This window comes from Leptonychotes weddellii, chromosome 13, assembly GCF_054177405.1.
Source record: "Leptonychotes weddellii isolate Sample4059 chromosome 13, ASM5417740v2, whole genome shotgun sequence".
Classification (NCBI taxonomy): domain Eukaryota; kingdom Metazoa; phylum Chordata; class Mammalia; order Carnivora; family Phocidae; genus Leptonychotes; species Leptonychotes weddellii.
In genome coordinates, this window is record NC_138381.1 from 80542446 (window position 1) to 80560013 (window position 17568).

General features: G+C 50.1%; 1 protein-coding gene across 1 annotated transcript; it reads left to right on the plus strand.

Moving 5' to 3' along the window:
- Nucleotides 1-533: 533 nt before the first annotated feature.
- RAN (RAN, member RAS oncogene family) lies at nt 534-3504 on the plus strand. The gene is made up of 7 exons (XM_081802435.1): nt 534-670; nt 1264-1309; nt 1396-1480; nt 1557-1682; nt 2458-2645; nt 2838-3008; nt 3104-3504. The coding sequence occupies exons 2-7, from the start codon at nt 1274-1276 to the stop codon at nt 3146-3148; spliced, it is 651 nt and encodes a 216-aa protein (XP_081658561.1). The 5' UTR covers nt 534-670; nt 1264-1273; the 3' UTR covers nt 3149-3504.
- The last annotated feature ends 14064 nt before the right edge of the window (nt 3505-17568 follow it).

The window sequence follows — 17568 nt, forward strand, 5'->3', positions numbered from 1 at the left end:
CTCGGGGAGGTGGGCAGTGGGCGCGAGGGGGGGGGCTCAGGGAGGAGGATGCGGGAGGAAGGGCCTGGGGTTGCGGCGAGAGAGAAAAGGAGCTAGGGGCGCAGGGCAGGGGCGTGGGTGGCGTGGACAGGGGGATGTGGAAGCGGCCTGGGGCGCAGGCGTGGCCCGCACCCAACAGGGGGCCCGCCCGGAGACCGCTGTACCGCGTTCGCACGGCGAGCTCCCGGCCTGGGAGGCCCAGAGGCTTTGTGTGGGCCGCTCCCCGCGAGTTTCCCGCCCAAGGGGCCTGCCCTCTCCTCCCAGTTCTGCGGCGCGGCCGCACTAGGGCGCGCCGCGTCGCCGTCAGCGCATGCGCGCGCGGGAACCCGCCCTCCGGGCCGGTGCACGTGGCCCCGCGGGCCGGCGTGCGTGCGCGCGCCCGCTCTGCGTCCTGCGCCCGCCCGCGCCCGCCGCCCCGCGAGTCTTTCCCTCCGCGCCAGGCCGACGGGTGTGGCCGCCCGAGCCCGCGGCGTGCGTGCGCGCGCGCGCCGGGCCACGTGGGAGCGGCGCGGCGCCGTTGCCCCGCCCTCCCTCGGCGCGCGCCGGCGTCGGCTGCGTCTCCGGGCATTTGAATTGCGCTTCCGCCATCTTTCCAGCCCTCAGTCAGACGGGCCGGAGACGCTTCTGGAAGGTAGTGCGGCGGGGCCGGGCCGGGCCGGGGGTCGCGGGGGCCGCGGGGGCTCGGAGGCCGGGGGCACCGGGGGCACCGGGGGACTGGGATCCGGGGCGGGCGGCGGCGGTTGCGCGGGCCCCGGCGGCGGCGGCGGCGGCGGCGGCGGCGGCGGGCTCTCCCCTTCCCCCCGCGGCGGAGGCCGCAGGCCGGCGCCGGGACGCGAGCCGCGGTGGGCCGGGGGCTGGCGGCGGGGGGCGGCCCCGGGGCGGACGGCGGGCCCGGCGTGGAGAGTGGGGCGCGCGATCGGGCGCGGGGCGGCCCCGGCCTCCGCCCCGCGCCCCGGTCTGCGCCCGGCCTCCGCCCGGCCTCCCGGCCTCCCGGCCTCCCTCGTTCCCTCGCGGGCGCGGCGCCAGGCCCCGCGGACGGGCCAGCGCCGCCCGCCGCCCGCCGTGAGCGCGCCGCGGCCCCCGCCCCGGCCGGGGTGTGCGCGCGTGGGGCCTGGCCGCCCGGCGCCCCTTTGTGGGCCCCGGCACGTGGGGCGGGCCCGGCCATGTGGCTCCCCGGCCGCGCCGCCGCGCCGCCGGCCCCACGTCTTTCTCTCCGCTCCTCAGCACCAGCGCCATGGCTGCCCAGGGAGAGCCGCAAGTCCAGTTCAAAGTACGTGGCCGGGGGGTGGGCGCCGCGCGCGGGGTCCACGGGGAGCGGGTGGCGGGGGCCCCGCGCCGACGTGTGCTGTCCCGCAGCTGGTGCTGGTCGGCGACGGCGGCACCGGGAAGACGACGTTCGTGAAGCGTCACCTGACGGGTGAATTCGAGAAGAAGTATGTAGGTACGTGGGGGGGCAGCCGCCGGGGCCGCGGGTCGGGGGCGCCCCCTCGGGGCTCACGGCCGTGCTTCCGTTGCAGCCACCCTGGGCGTGGAGGTGCACCCGCTCGTGTTCCACACCAACAGGGGGCCCATCAAGTTCAACGTGTGGGACACGGCCGGCCAGGAGAAGTTCGGCGGGCTGCGGGACGGCTACTACATCCAAGGTAGGCGGGCGGGGCGCTTGGGGGCTGCTGTGTCACGATCGGCGCCGCGGCGAACACCGCGCTGGCCCCGGAGGCTCGGAACGCGGAACGGGCGGCGTCACGCGAGCTGTTGCTGCAGCTTCGGGGGACTTGGGGCTTTTCCTCTTCTTCCCCGGGTGGCTTCAGAGTCGCGAATAAAGCTGCATAAAGAAAACGCCTCCGGGGATCTCACTCCTGTGCTGAAGAAGCATCGGGAGTTCCTCCGTGACTTTTGCCATCTTTGTGCGCAAATAACAGACTTTTTCCCTAAAAAACGTTGAGCTAGAAAGCTGTTAGGTCGTACGTACTTTGTGGTTTGTTGTGTTAATTGCATTTTGGTTTTCTCCTAGGTCGGTGTGTAGACTTGAGTGTTCTTAGAGAAAAGAACAACGTATTCTGACGTAGCTGGTCATTTTAGGATCTTTTGAGGAATAGGTCCTAGATACTCAGAGTAGAGGAGACAAGTTGTCTGGAAGGCTGATTTATCATCTACTTTGGACTTTGGGATGGGGCAGAATTAATGAAGTATTACAGGAGAGAGATTTGATAGGGCAAGCTGGTCATTCACACTTAAATAGAATATGGGATTTCAAATCTTGCTGTGTATTCGTGATTTTAAGGTTTTTAGACTTGGAAGAGACCTTGAGAAGGAGTGCAGAAATAGAGATGGCCTGATGCCTGGTCCGTGCTCCTTAGCATTCCTCGTCTGTGCAGGAAATCCTAGGTGTGTAACTCTTACCCTCAATCTTTGTTTCAGCCCAGTGTGCCATTATAATGTTTGATGTCACGTCAAGGGTTACTTACAAGAATGTGCCTAACTGGCATAGAGATCTGGTACGAGTGTGTGAGAACATCCCTATTGTGCTGTGTGGCAACAAAGTGGACATTAAGGACAGGAAAGTTAAGGCAAAATCTATTGTCTTCCACCGAAAGAAGAATCTTCAGGTAAGTTTTTTAAAATTCATCATTTACTGCATTATTGCTCTGTTAAAAATGAAATTACAATAACAGGTCCGTTAAAGGGATTTGTAAACATCCGTGGTATGGATCAGAAGAATTTTTTAGTTTGGAACATCCAAGTGACTAGCAAGAAGTAGATTTTCAATAACTAATTTTACTTTTTTTTTTTTAAAACAGTACTATGACATTTCTGCCAAAAGTAACTACAACTTTGAAAAGCCCTTCCTGTGGCTTGCTAGAAAACTAATTGGAGACCCTAACTTGGAGTTTGTCGCCATGCCCGCTCTTGCCCCACCAGAGGTTGTCATGGACCCAGCTTTGGCAGCACAGTACGAGCACGATCTAGAGGTAGGGTGTTCAAGTGCCCAGCCATGTGGTCCGTTTCGGCGTCTTGTGTTCCTGATGGCTCTAATCGAGAGTATTCCGCGTTGTGTCTTTCCTAGGTTGCTCAGACAACTGCTCTCCCGGATGAAGATGATGACCTGTGAGAACGTGCAGCTGGAGCCCAGCGTCAGAAGTCTAGTTTTATAGGCAACTGTCCTGTGATGTCAGTGGTGCAGCGTGTTTGCCACTTTATTATATAGCTGAGCAGAACATGTGCTTAATCTTTGGGATGCTGAAGGAGATGAATGGGCTTCGGAGTGAATGTGGCAGTTTAAAAAGTACTTTCATTTTTTGGACCTGCATATTTAGCTGTTTTGGAACGCAGTTGTTTCCTTCCTGAGTTTCAGATACGAGACTGCTATAGTCCCATCACAATATCCAGTGGTGAAACCTCGTTGTCACTGTCATTCCCATTCCTTTTCGTTTAGAATCAGAATAAAGTTGTATTTCAAATATCTAAGCAAGTGAACTCCTCCCTTGTTTGGTAAGCATTTTAAAACCACTAACAGGGAAAGTTGTGCCATGTTACTGTTTAAATTGCCTTTGCTATTCTCACTTAATTTGAAGGCTTGCAAGTTAAATTCTTATGTCTGTTTCTTGTACGTTTGAATCCTTTCACAAAAGTGATAGGGCAGGTGTCAGCATGGTAAGTTAATGAGGTGTGGACGTCATCAGTGTGGTTAAGCTAAAATAATGTCTGTCCCACCTGCCTGTTGACTAGGTGGTGTCACCTGGGGAAGAGCTTGAGACTTCTGTGACCTGTCAGAACAAAACCGCGTGTTTTAGACTTTCCAGATAGGCATTTTAAGAGTCACAGTTGCTGTTATTTCGTGGCAGAAGTAACCGTGCTCTGATGTAGAGATTTTCAGAGTCCGGTCGAACCATACAAATGATGAGAGGAACTTTGACAGAAGTCTCAAATACTTGTTAAAAATGAGTGTAAGTTATGCATTTATTTGCTTTTTGTTTTAATGTTACACGTTTAATGTAAAATTGGTATTCTAGAAAGATGTTCCACGTTTACCCGCTGCTTTCAAGTATTCCCAAGCTTTAAAACACGAAGGATTTAAGTTGGACACCTCACAGCTTTGATGCTTTTTTCTGAAGGATTTTTGTGGCCAGTTCAAGGACACAAATACTAAACAGAAAAGTAGACCTTAGAATGGCTCCTCAGTAAACGTGAAACATTGCAAAAGTTTCATTGGATGAAACCATTTATCTTTGTATGATTTCCACATTTAAAAATGCGTTGGGTCTATTTTGCCCCGTCGACGCCATACTGTAGCAGTTGGAGGAGTCTGAAACGATTTTGCTCATAAGAGCACTGCTGTAGTTGAGTTTACCAAAGTTCTTCAGATGTCCATTTCTCCTTAAATGATTACTTCCTACCTAAAAGGTAGGGATTGCTTAAATACATGAAAAAAATGAAATACAAAGGATAGAATTGAGTAAATTTCAATATTGAGTAAATGTATCTATAGATTTGCTTACAGATTTGAATTGCTGTATACACTATGCTATATTCGGTTCAAAACCAGATTAAGTCTGGGGCTTGAAAAGATTCTTCCCCTGACTGGGATGAAAGCTTTTTCAGATACTTAACAGAAGGCATATGTGTTTGTGACCTGTGTGGAATGCAAGCGTGACGTGACTACTCAGAATCTGAAATGTAACCGTTAAATTTGGAAGCTGCTTCACTTAACCTGTTTAATATGGGGTGGGGGAGAATTTACAAGTCTTACTGAAAGAAAAATTTGCTGCAAAATATATTGGTTTTTTTTGTCTGGATTTTCTGGATCATCTCTAGTATTCCCTGGGAAATAACTGAATCGTTAGCATGTATTATCTCCCTGTGAGGGTCCGTTTCTATGTGGGTTATGCACGTGGGGGACATTTTCCCCTCAGTTGTCTGAAATCTGATGTGTAACAGGGAAGCCTTGCATTGGAAGCCTGTGCCCTTGCTGAGTTAATGCAGACGCGTAAGAGTCTGTCAGAGCACGGGCTGTAAGAACGAGGACGGTTTGGCTCACGCGTTTGGGTCTGGAGCGTTGGTTCCTTTGGATGGTTCATCCTGTTTGGTGACCTGTCACAATTCAGCAAAATCAGTGTGGAGCACTGGTAAGATGCAGGAAGGGCAGAGTGTCTGCAGAGCAGTTTGATGGGGTCCTGTGGCCACTTCAGCGTACGGTGGCTTCTCTGCTATCCGCACATCTGGGGAAGGGCAGAGGTTTGCAAAAATACGTTAAACTCCCAAAGAACTGGTTTCTGGGCTCCGAAGTGCATGTGTACAAAGCAATTCAAGTGAGAATTTCTCATTTCTTTTGTGAAAACCATCACTTTATCTTAGGAAATGAGGTGCGCACGTGGCTGAAGTTTTCATTTGACTTGCTAGTTGTGCACGTGGGACCCACCTGAGGTGTTCTGGTGACACCGTTCACTGTGTTAGGCTGCAGGGTTCCTGCCTGTTTCCAGAGTCAACGCGAGGCAGGTGCTGAGCCCGCACTGAAGCTCATCTCCACCCTTCCCGCTCCCTCTTCCAGACTGGGAGCCCTGTTGGGGTAAAAGGTGGGCCTGAGCACTGCAGACCGCCCTTGGGGTCCCTTGCCCACAGCCGCCCCACCTGCAGCTCTGTGCAGGCCCCAGAATGCCCCTTTGGTCTCCCGTGGCGGTTTGCACACAGCTGCACCTCAGCCATGGGTGGAAGGGTCGATTTGTCTCCCTCACTAATCTGCTGTGAGGGCACGGGTCATCTTTGCCCCCTCCTGTCCCTCCTGAGGGATCCGGAGGGGAGGAAAGTGGTTAGAGAGGGTGGGATCGTGGGGAGCGTCTCCCTCCTGGAGTTTGTAGTTCGCAGCTGCCTCTGTCCACTTATTCTAGCTCGATTTCTTAGAGGAGAGAAAGTGTGCACAATAAGGAACCTTGCCTGGTGGGATCCACAGAATTAAATAGGGGTTTGTGGTGCTGTCTGTTCAGCCACAGGAAGTGGAGGGGGGACCTTGGATATAGTGGGTTTTCAGTTGCCTTCCTCTAAGAAGCAGAGCAGAAAACCTTTGCAGGTGAGTAGTCCTTTTTACGATGTGGGTAGGGATTACTTACGTCCTGAGGTGCGTGCTCTGGGATGGGGAGACGGGTGGTCCAGGAGCTGCAGAAAGCGCTAGGACCATAGTGAGCTGATCAAAACTAGACTGCTCTGAAAGCAGGGATTGCATCCACTTGGCGGGGGGGGGAGAAGGCTCCAAGTCAAGGGGGCAGAGCCCTGCGGTGCGGTGGGCTGTGGTGGGGAGCCCCTGAAGGGTCAGGAGCGTTTTAAAGCTTAATCTGGTGGCAGGCGTGGGTGCCCAGGGACCAGTGGCCAACTTGCCCTGGCCTGTTGAGGTCCCCTCCATGCTGCAGTATTGCAGGGAAGGGAGGTTGACACTTTACGACCAAACCGTGACTCGTCCAACAAACGTGCAGCAGAAACTGAGCAGACACTGAACGCCAGGTACTATCATTTTATGGGACGATGACTCTTTCTCCCATCTTCTTGGAAGTGTGATGGGCAACTAAAATTTACGTTTACGGCGTGCAACACGATACTTGATACACGTGAACTGGTTACCAAACCAAGCTGTTCGCCGTGTCCGCCTCTGTAGTTAAGAACATTGAAGATCCGTTCTCAGCGTGTTCCAGGCATACACGGTAGTAGTAACTAGTCACCGCACTCTGTTAGGTCTCCAGAACCCGTTTGTTGTGTGCAGCTGAGGCTTTGTGCCCTGCAACCAGTTCCTCCCTGTTCCCCTGGCCGCCCTGACACCTCCCCCCTGCCCCCCACAGCACCCTACTCTCTTTCTTGGAGTTTGACTCGCTTAGAGCCCACGTAGAAATATCACCATGCGCTACTGTCCGTCTGGCTTATTTCACTGAGCACAGTGTCCCCCAGTTTCATCCACGTCAACAGTAGCATTTCCCTTTTGGAGGCTGAATAATATTTCCTGTCCACACCTATTTTTCTTGTCCTTTCACCAGCCAGTGCACACTGAGGCTGACTGCACACCTTGGCTACCGTACGGAAGTTTGCCCCTTAGACGAAGGGTAAAGAGCCAAGCGTCCCAGGCCGTTTGCTGCAGTGTCCATATAAAGTTGCACACAAATTTAGCGCCAGTTAGTTGGGAAACCACACTGCTGGGAAGAACACCCTCAAGTCCTGGCACCGAAGCCAGCCCGGCAGGGGGAACTGCGGGCAGTTTGGGGGTGAGTAGCCTTGGCTTTCTGCTTTTCGTTTCCTGACATGTCGGACCATTTTTCCCCCCCAAAGTGAAAAAAGCTACATACTTCATATATTAAAAGTTTAGGGATTTGGACAGTTAAAACATACACTCACCACATTTCCCTCCCATTGAGAGGTAACTGTTGAGGATGTTTGGTCACATATTCTTGGGGATGTTTCCCCAAAAAGGAGGATTATGCTAAAATACTGTCTTGTGATCATTTTTCACTTTTTATTCAGGGCGTTTCTATGCCAGACGGTTTTACACCACTTCTGACAAATGCTAGGAAGCCCCATAGTGTGGACGGGCCACCATGTCAGCTGACAAACCTGGTGGGGTTGAGTTTCCGTGATCTCCTCACGGTGCACCTTTCAGAGTGGATTTAGCGAGAAAAGGGGAATTTATTCCCAAATGCTTAGAACTGCCATGCTCTTTCACCTCCATGTGCTACTGAAATAGCCATGGTTTTTTTTTTTTTTTTTTAAGATTTATTTATTTTAGAGAGAGAACGCAGAGGGGGAGGGGCAGAGGTAGAGAGAATCCCAAGCAGACTCCCCGCTGAGTGCGGAGCCTAACATGGGGCTCGATCCTACGACCCCGAGACCACAATCTGAGCTGAAACCAAGTTGAGTGCTCAACCGACTGAGCCACTAGGCGCCCCCAAACAGCCACGCTTTTAATTTTAACTTTTGAAGATGTGCTGTGCTTTACCAAATCCTAATAGATGGAAAATCAAAATTATTCTTTAGGAAGTTCTGTGTGTCTCCAATGTGTGACGTGGTGCAAGATGCAGACAGCCGTAGGCGCCGCGTCAATCATCTTACTAAGAAGCGGCCTTGGAGGGCACCTGGGTGGCTCAGTCGGTTGGGCGACTGCCTTCGGCTCGGGTCATGATCCTGGAGTCCCGGGATCGAGTCCCGCATGCCTGCTTCTCCCTCTGACCCTCCTCCCTCTCATGTGCTCTCTTTCTCTCATTCTCTCTGTCTCAGATGAATAAATAAAATCTTTAAAAAAAAAAAAAAAAAGCGGCCTTGGGGCCCCTTACCTATGAAGTCATAGTTTTCGTTTTCAGAGCCATACAACATGCGGGGTATACGCTCACTCCTCTGCAGGTATTTGTACTGTGTTATGCCCCCGTTTGGAGCTTGGAAAATATTGACTGGCGATGTTGGTTTTGGATTTAAAGGGAGACAATCTTGGGGGGAAAGTAGGGCTAACCAGAAAACCTGCGGTGATACAATGGAAATTGAGAGCTTAAATTAAAACAAAAACAAAAATACCACATAACAGCCCAGAAAACACTGTTAATACGAAGGAGCAGACTGGTCCTTTGTGCAGCAGGGTTTCCACGTACATCGTGTCCTTTTTTCTTTTTTTGATTGATTTATTTTAGAGTGCAAATGGAGGGTGGGGTGCACAGGGAGAGGGAGAGAGAGAGTCTCAAGCAGACCCCCCGCTGAGCGCAGAGCCTGACACAGGGCTCGACCTCACGACCCTGAGATCATGACCCCGAGGTCACGACCTGAGCTGGAACCAAGAGTTGGTTGCTCCGCGGACCGAGCCCCCAGGCGCCCCACGTAGGGCGGGTTCTTACCTTGTGCTGTGACCGTACCTGCCGGCCCCCGCATGAGCAGCCAAGGCTGCCCATCCCCCCGTAGGACAGGGCTCGCCTGGGCCGCTGCCATCCCACGAGAACAGATGGGGGGTGGGGAGGGGGCAGGGCAAGTAAGCAGTAGGACGGGGTCTTGTCACCCGAGTGTCCGTGATTGGAGTCCCGCAGTTACAGGGCTGTGTACGAAGGTAAACTCCGTCACGACTCAGAACCGTGAACACACCCATGACTTAACACTCTTGCTCCCAGCCGGGCCATCACTTCCTCCACTGGGATGCTCACGTTGGGCCAGACCCTCACCGCAGGTGTCTCCCTTCCAGAGGCCGTGTCCTGTCCCCACGCGTGCCGGCACCCGGGACGCTGTCCCTCCGTGATGGCTCCTGCCCCGCGGCCTGGGGTGGGTGAGGCCGGGAGGCAGGGTCTCAGACCCTCGGCTGTGGCGGTCAGAAGGGGAGCTGCCCCCCTCAGTTCCGTGGTGATTCCCCTCCGGGCACAGGGCTGCCCCACAGGCGGGCGGAGGAGGGCTCCACCCGCAGGGCCGCAGGGGGGAGGCGGTGAGCACTGAGCCCGCACACATTGTTTACAAATGATTATGTACTTTTCAGATAATTGTTAATAACCCACTTAACTGTTAATATTTTTTACATAAATGAACATTTTCGTGTTTACGGCACAAACAATGTTTTCTTTCCAAGAAATTGGGATGGGATATTATTTGGTCAGAGTTTATGAAAGTCATTGTGTTTCAAAAGGCATCCTCAAACTACTCTTTGGGGACCTGATTTATTTTTTTAGTATCTCGGATTATTTTAATAATTTCTCTTAGCCTATTTTGAAATAAGCAGCTTATCGTTGTGATCTTTTAAAGAGGATGCATCTGGTTGGCATCAGTTCATTGTCTGTGTTCTGTCACTTACGTCCCCTGTCCTCTCTCCCTGAAGTGTTCTCTGAACCCCACCCTAACCCCTTTCTCTGCTTGTTTTTGGGGACTGCCCTTCCTTTTACTTTTCTGTTGTATTCATGATGTTTGAGAAGCATCTCCATACTTGGAAATTCCCTGGTTCTTAACCTTACCTCCTTTTTTCTGGGCTCGGGGTTTCTGTTGCTTCTTTCTTCCCTGTCCCATCTGTTTGGGAATCTGTTGCTAGAAGCTTCTCCTCCATGTGGGGCTCGCCCCAGGAGGAGCTTCTGGGCTGTGTCTGCCGGGCTGCCTACCAGGGCCCAGACAGGGTGGCTCAGATGAGCAACATTTGTTTTCTCCCAGTTCTGAAGGTCAGGAGTCCAAGGTCAAAGTTCTGCAGGGTTTGGTTTCTGCTGAGGACTCTCGCTGGTTTGCAGCGAGGCCTGTGTCCTCACGTGGCCTTCCCTCTGAGTGCGCTGGGCTATCTCAGGCCAGTCCCACCCGCTAGAGCTCCATCCTCCGGGCCTCCCTGCAGGACATCCCAGCGCTGTCCTCAGATTGGCCAGCCCTCCGCGCCCCGGGGAGGAGCTTGTTGTTGCCATTCTGCGTTTAGACCCTCCAGTTAGTTGCCATGTGGCTTCTTGCCTCCTTCCCTTCAGAGATGCCGGTACCGCGAGGGACTTCGGGCATCATGGTTTGTCCCTGGGTTTGGATTGGTTGGTTTTGTTAGATGATGGGATTTTCTGTTTTTGCTCCTCCGGCTGGGTGTCCTGGCAGAGTGAAAATATGCCACCACCACCAACCTGTGAAACATGACCGCCGAAACGCTGACCCTGAATTGAATGCCGCTCTTCAACTTAACCACCAATTTATGGAAGTTCGGGATCAGAGGAATACGTTAGATTCGCACTGTCCAGATATGACCAGCAAAGCCCAGAATATGGGAAACTCAGCAGAGCAACTAACGTCCTCCTGGGGGGGAGAAAAAGGACAAAGGGGAGAATTATGGCTTCGAAAGAGGCCTGAGAGGAACATGGATTGGAAGCAATCCGCCCACCTTGTTAGATGCTGATTTTGGTAAAGTCTGAACGCAACTGCGGGACGGTTACACTCGAGCGAGGATCCCACGTGTGGCAACACTGAGGAGCTGCTGACGATCTGTCTTGGTGTGGCATGGTTTCTACAAGTCGGCTTTGTCTGCAAATGCACATTTCTGTCCTGAAAGACGAGGACTCCCCGTCGGTCCTTGCCCCGCCAGGCTCAGCGCCGGCCGGTGAAACCACCGGCTCCACCATCCCAGTAGGGACTGCAAGGTGGCGATTTCCCAACCTGTCACCCCTCCTATGTCGGTTAGCTGTGACTCTTTCCTGAAGAATGAATGCTCTTCGTCACCCATTTGTTTGACCTAAAAAGTGGTGTCTAGGGACAGGCAGAATGAATGCTTGGTGCTTGTCCTTGATCAGTTTTCTGGGCGGTGACTTTATGCCCTCCAGAATCGACCAGCGAGATCATCTTTGTTTGTAGTATCGTTATGCATGCATATAGTTCTCTGTCTTTGGTGGGCTTCCCTACCGAGTCACCGTTTTCTTCTTCGATGGTCACATTGTGCCCTCTTTGGCCACTGGGGACCCCAGCAGGGGAGTTTCATGTCATTTGATTAAGACCCTTTTCTCTCTCTCTCTCTCTTTTAAAAGATTTTATTTATTTATTTATTTGACAGAGACACAGTGAGAGAGGGAACACAAGGAGGGGGAGCGGGAGAGGGAGAAGCAGGCTCCCCGCGGAGCAGGGAGCCCGATGCGGGGCTTGAGCCCAGGACTCTGGGATCATGACCTGAGCCGAAGGCAGACGCTTAACAACTGAGCCACCCAGGCGGCCTGTTCTGTTTCTTACACAGAAGTTTTCATACTGTGTGTGTTCTTCTGAATTGTAAGTGGACACAGTCCATTACAACTGCCTAGGTGTAGGTTTTGCTATGTCGTGCTCCGGGATATATTCACACAGACCCTCTCGACGGACAGTCTTCGGAAGGAACATCTTTCACACATATAATTTCATAGTGTTGCACCAGAGCATCTTTGTAGAAGTGGGACTGGGGGTCGAAGAGTTAAGATGCAAGGGTCAATTTTGCTGGATATTGCCAAATTCCTTTCCAAAGGGTCGTAAATCTTCATTCCCACCAGCAATGTATTCCGTGTGGGCCACAATAATTTTTTTTTTTTTAAGTGACACCTCTTAAGAAAATGTCATGTAAAATTTAGATTTCCATTTTCTCTGGAGACACGGAGAGATCTCGGGGCACCCCAGTCCTACAGGGATGGGGTGGGTTCTCCGGGTTGTCACAACTCCTGCGTCTGAGAACCTCAGGACTGTTTGCTTACACGCGGCCCAGGTGTTGGTCTGTAGGCATTTGAGTTTGTGAATTCTTTTTTTTTTTTTTAAAGATTTTATTTATTTGTTTGAGAGAGAGAATGAGATAGAGAGAGCATGAGAGGGGGGGAGGGTCAGAGGGCGAAGCAGGCTCCCCGCTGAGCAGGGAGCCCGATGCGGGACTCGATCCCGGGACTCCAGGATCATGACCTGAGCTGAAGGCAGTGGCTTAACCAACTGAGCCACTCAGGCGCCTGAGTTTGTGAATTCTTGTTACAAGTTGAACTTGATGGTTTAAATTTTCATTGGCCATGAATGAGACAGAACCTGTAAGTCCATTTGGGAGTGTGCGTGTGTGTGCAGACAGGCCCAGCACAGTTGTAGAAATCAACCTATTATTAAATCTGTACATCTGGGGGCGCCTGGGTGGCTCAGTTGGTTAAGCGACTGCCTTCGGCTCAGGTCATGATCCTGGAGTCCCGGGATCGAGTCCCGCATCAGGCTCCCTGCTCGGCGGGGAGTCTGCTTCTCCCTCTGACCCTCCTCCCTCTCATGCTCTCTGTCTCTCATTCTCTCTCTCTCTCAAATAAATAAATAAAATCTTAAAAAAAAAAAAAATCTGTACATCTGTCTCTGGGGTTTTTCTTTCACTTTTCACTGTACAGAAATCGAGTAGGGTTTGAAACAGTGAGACTGTCACCTTTGTTTTAGGACTTTTACATTACTTTTCCTAAGAAGCCAGCACAGAGGTAAACGTATTTGTGTGGGTTAAAGCAGGTGTGTGTGGGGCCTGGGCCTGACCTCGAAATCCAATTAAGAATCTGGATTTTATATCAAACAACTGAGAATCGCCCCAGGAGTCTGGAGGACAGGCTTGGGGTGGTGTTTTTGGTCACCGTAGTACCGCTGAGATGCTAACAAAGATGTAGATTTTGCTGGTTGGTGATCCTCTTAAAATTAAATCACCAAATATTTAGGAATGTTAAATTCTTAATAATAGTCTTGTTTCAGGGCGCCTGGGTGGCTCAGTCGGTTAAGCGACTGCCTTCAGCTCAGGTCATGATCCCAGGGTCCTGGGATCGAGCCCCGCATTGGGCTCCTTGCTCCGCGGGAAGCCTGCTTCTCCCTCTCCTGCTCCCCCTGCTTGTGTTCCCTCTCTTGCTGTGTCTCTCTCTGTCAAATAAATAAATAAAATCTTTAAAGAAAAAAAAAAAGTCGTTTAATAAAGCTCTTTAATGTATCTCCTTGTTGTCTAGTGTAAGTGGTATTAAAAGTAGTCACTTGAAATAAGCTATTTAAAATAAGCATCAAAATTTCCAAGTGAAGAGTGAAAAATGATTAGGACTGTGTTTTGAAAAATGAAACTAAAAATCATGACCAAGTTTTGTATTTAGTGCCACTGAGCTTGTAACTGAAATTATATGCTGATTCTTGGAACAAACCAAAAATGAGTTGTGTGAATTTGGGAAGAAAACAATTTGTGTGGTAGAATTATCGTATATTCTTCAACACACAGTTGATTTTCACAGCATGATCTTATTTTTTTATATAAACATGTCTGAAGCCTTTGTTCGTGTTTTAGCATTCAGATTATTTGCTCCGGAATGCTGACAGTCCTTGTGATTTCTATTCTTCAGTTTCAGCTAGTCTCAATCGGCCTGATACACAGTTTATCAAGTCTTGCATCTCTTGTCGCGCTTGGGCTTTCTTACCTGATTTTTGCGGCAGCTTTGTTCATCCCTGGGGGCCGGAGGCGTGAGCACCACAGATGCCAGGCTCGCCGACTCGGTCAGTGACGCTCACAGGCACCCGGCTGGGGGATGTGTGGGGCAGTCATTTTACAAATGGTCTTTAGGGAACAATCCTGTGTTCGGGCGACTTTGCCTCTGATCGCAAGCTCAGTTGGGAGGATTGGACGCTGAGGGCCTCCCGTGCTGCCTGTGGTTCTCAGGGTGGTCCCGAGAGCGGCTGAGGCCTAGCTGCGTGGACGGACGGGGCACCATGGACCTCTGTCCCGCCCCCAGCCCCGCCTGGTGACGTCAGAAAGACCGAGATGTTTGCTCTACCACCAATGTTAACAAACGCATACCTTTAAAAAGTCTTCAGTGTGAATTTCATTTCAAGGATTTAAATGGCTCTATCCCATCCTGACTATTTTCTTTCAACAAACTCAAGCAAGTAGAGAAAGCTTCCGAGAGTGCCCCGAGTGTGCCGCGTGCTGGAACAACACCAGTTAAGAACTTGGCGCTGCACTTTGTACAAGCAGGTGGGATTCCGACGGCCTTCTAAGAGATAACTGTGATAAACTGGTTTTGAGTTAAAATTTAACTCCATTTCTTCATGGAAGGCATACTCTATTGCTACCTATTAGTGGTGGTCCTAATACTGTGTGTGGTATACATATATATGTCTACAGCAAAACACTATATAATCAAAACAGCTGGCTTTGGGGCGCCTGGGTGGCTCAGTCGGTGACGTGTCTGCCTTCGGCTCAGGTCATGATCTCGGGGTCCTGGGATCGAGTCCCAAGTCGGGCTCCCTGCTCAGCAGAGAGCCTGCTTCTCCTTCTCCCTCTGCCCCTCCCCACTCGCGTGCTCTCTCTCTCTCTCAAATACATAAAATCTTAAAAAAAAGAACTAGCTTTTATGCATATATGTACCAGATACAATACTGGGTATATTTAGCGCTTTTAACATTTCCAGTTGATCCACACTATTACTCTCCCCATTTTAAAGATGACAAGCTGGATGTTAATATTCAGCAGCTTGGCCAAGCTACACAGCATTGAGTCAGGATTTCTACTCCGGTACCGGCTGGGTTTTCAGTTACAATACACGACGAGCATTCTTCACTGGGCGACCGGTCCCAGCCAATGACGATTTATGTCATTTACTGATTCCATAGACATTTCCCGTAAATCATTTTATGTATAAGGTAACTTGGGGAAGGAGGAAAGAGAAAGTAATTCAGATGCAGAAAGACATGGGTTTGAGACCACGTGAAATCCACGAGCCCAAACTCTTCCCTCTGTAAGTAGTGATTTCTTCCTTCAGTATCCGCCAGCCATGCAGGTGGCCACGGTCCTGTGAGGGTGAGTGCCGCCACCCCCCATCCCCGACCCCGCGGTGGGTCTCACGGAGCACCGCATGATGCCAATCTAGTTACCACAGTGACCAGGACTGACACGTTTATCCATCTCCCATTTTAAAATTTTATTATGGAAGATAACACAAGAATTTTATGTCTTTTCGGATCCAGAAAAACCATCAGAAATCACTTTTCAGAGAACTGGTAATAAGACAACAATGAATTTGTCCCCTTGATCCCACGTGACTTGGAGCTTTAATGGTCTTGAGGAAACGCTCAGCAAACTTTCCTTTTGAATCATTCACAGCCATTTTAGATTATAAAATTTAAAACTTTCTATTATGGAGGCTAGTGAAGTTAGTATAAGATATGGTTAATACAGTTAAGAAGATGGTATAAGGACCCCGTCTATCGCCATCTAGTGTCGACAAGTAACAAATACGTTTATAAGCCACTGATGCTCCGAGATGACATTATTTCACGACCATATAATTATGCGATTAATGTTTCATAAGCCCTGAAACTGTATCTCAGGCCTGCGCATTTCCTTATCTCTCTAAAATGGGAGGGTTCTGTTTTTCTCCCCTTGAGTGTCAAGGAGTTTTTAAGAGTAAAAAAGTAAAGGGTGAGTAAGAAATACAACTGAATTGAAACTTGTTATTTCCACCTAAAAACATATTAAGCTGTTTTCAATAAGAAAAAAAATTCCCTTGGGGCGCCTGGGTGGCTCAGTCGTTAAGCGTCTGCCTTCGGCTCAGGTCATGATCCCAGCCTCCCGGGATCGAGTCCCGCGTCGGGCTCCCTGCTCGGCGGGGAGCCTGCTTTTCCCTCTGCCTCTGCCTCTCTCTCTCTGACTCTCATGAATAAATAAATAAAACATTCAAAAAAAAAAAAAAAAGAAAAGAAAAAAATTCCCTTTTAAAAAGAGGATACTCATGTTTCTGATTTTCTGATACATTTTTTTCCTAACGAAGGCTGGTTTCTTTTTAAGATATAAAACCCGTTTGGTTTTATCTTTGAGAAATAAACGGTATTTTTGACTTGCTGAGAATTTTCTTAAAAATGAAAATAACCATGTTTTGGTTATACAGCAGTAGGTGTTAGTTTTAAAAATATCTCGACAATATATACAAATATGAAGGCCATCTACAATCAATCATATGCTGTGAGAAAAACACCGTGCGTGACCTCGTGGTTCCCTTTTATGCATATGCACTTTTCAATTTTATTGTTTTATTTTCCTTCCATCCTCTTCCCACCCAGGTAACCAATGGCAACAAACTGGTAGGTGTCGCTCCCTAGCGTTCTCCATTTTATCATATTGTGTGTGTATACAAATTTAATGAGTTTTTAATACCTTTAATTATTTGAACAGAGCATGCATAATACATTCATCTGGCCCCAAAATGAAGGAGCACTCCAAGGCAGACTGGTGAAAAGTCACCCCCTCCGTGCAGCTCCGGCATCTCCCCAGTAGGTAATGGCCTTTATTAGTTTCTTACGTATCCCGCCATGCTTGTTTATAGACCATTTTACTACCATTTAGGAAACATGAAAGTGAGCTGATTTAGACATTATGCATTTTGCTTTTTGCAGCGTAGCCTGCAGATGTTTTCATTTCGTGTATTGAGATTTCTCTCTAGGTAATTGCACAGCATCCCGCGGCTGCGTGGGCGTAGTCGGGTTGTTTACTACTTCACTGTAACAGACATTGCTTGGACATGTGTCATCTTGTGTGTGTGTAGCCCTACCTGCAGGATGTTGCTCGCCTGGATTGTGGGTCACAGATGAATTGATAGCTGCTCCTTGCTGGTCTCTGTAGCCCACAGCTGATGTACGGTCGACGGATCCCCTGGCCGGGTGGGAGAGCTCCCGTTTTCCCATGGCTCCGATAACAACGTGTGTTATTAAACTTTTGTAATTTTGCCATTAAGATAAGTGGAAAGTGGTAATTCGGTGTGGTTTTAATTTGCGTTTCTCTTACGAACAAACCACTCCTCGCTTACTGTTGGGATCATACGTGGGCAGCCTCTTCAGACTGGCTTTTGTCACTTAGCACTTGACATCTCTCCTGTTCCTCCTGTCTTTTCATGGTTTGACAGCTTTTTTTTTTTTTTTTTTAGTGCTGAATGCTATTCCACCCTCTGGATGGACCAGTGGACCAAAGTTGCAACTCCTTTGTTGTAAATACCATGGAGCACAATTGCTGGATCCTGTACTAAGGTATGTTAGTTTTTTTTTTAAGATTTTATTTATTTATTTGACAGAGAGAGACACAGCGAGAGAGGGAACACAAGCAGGGGG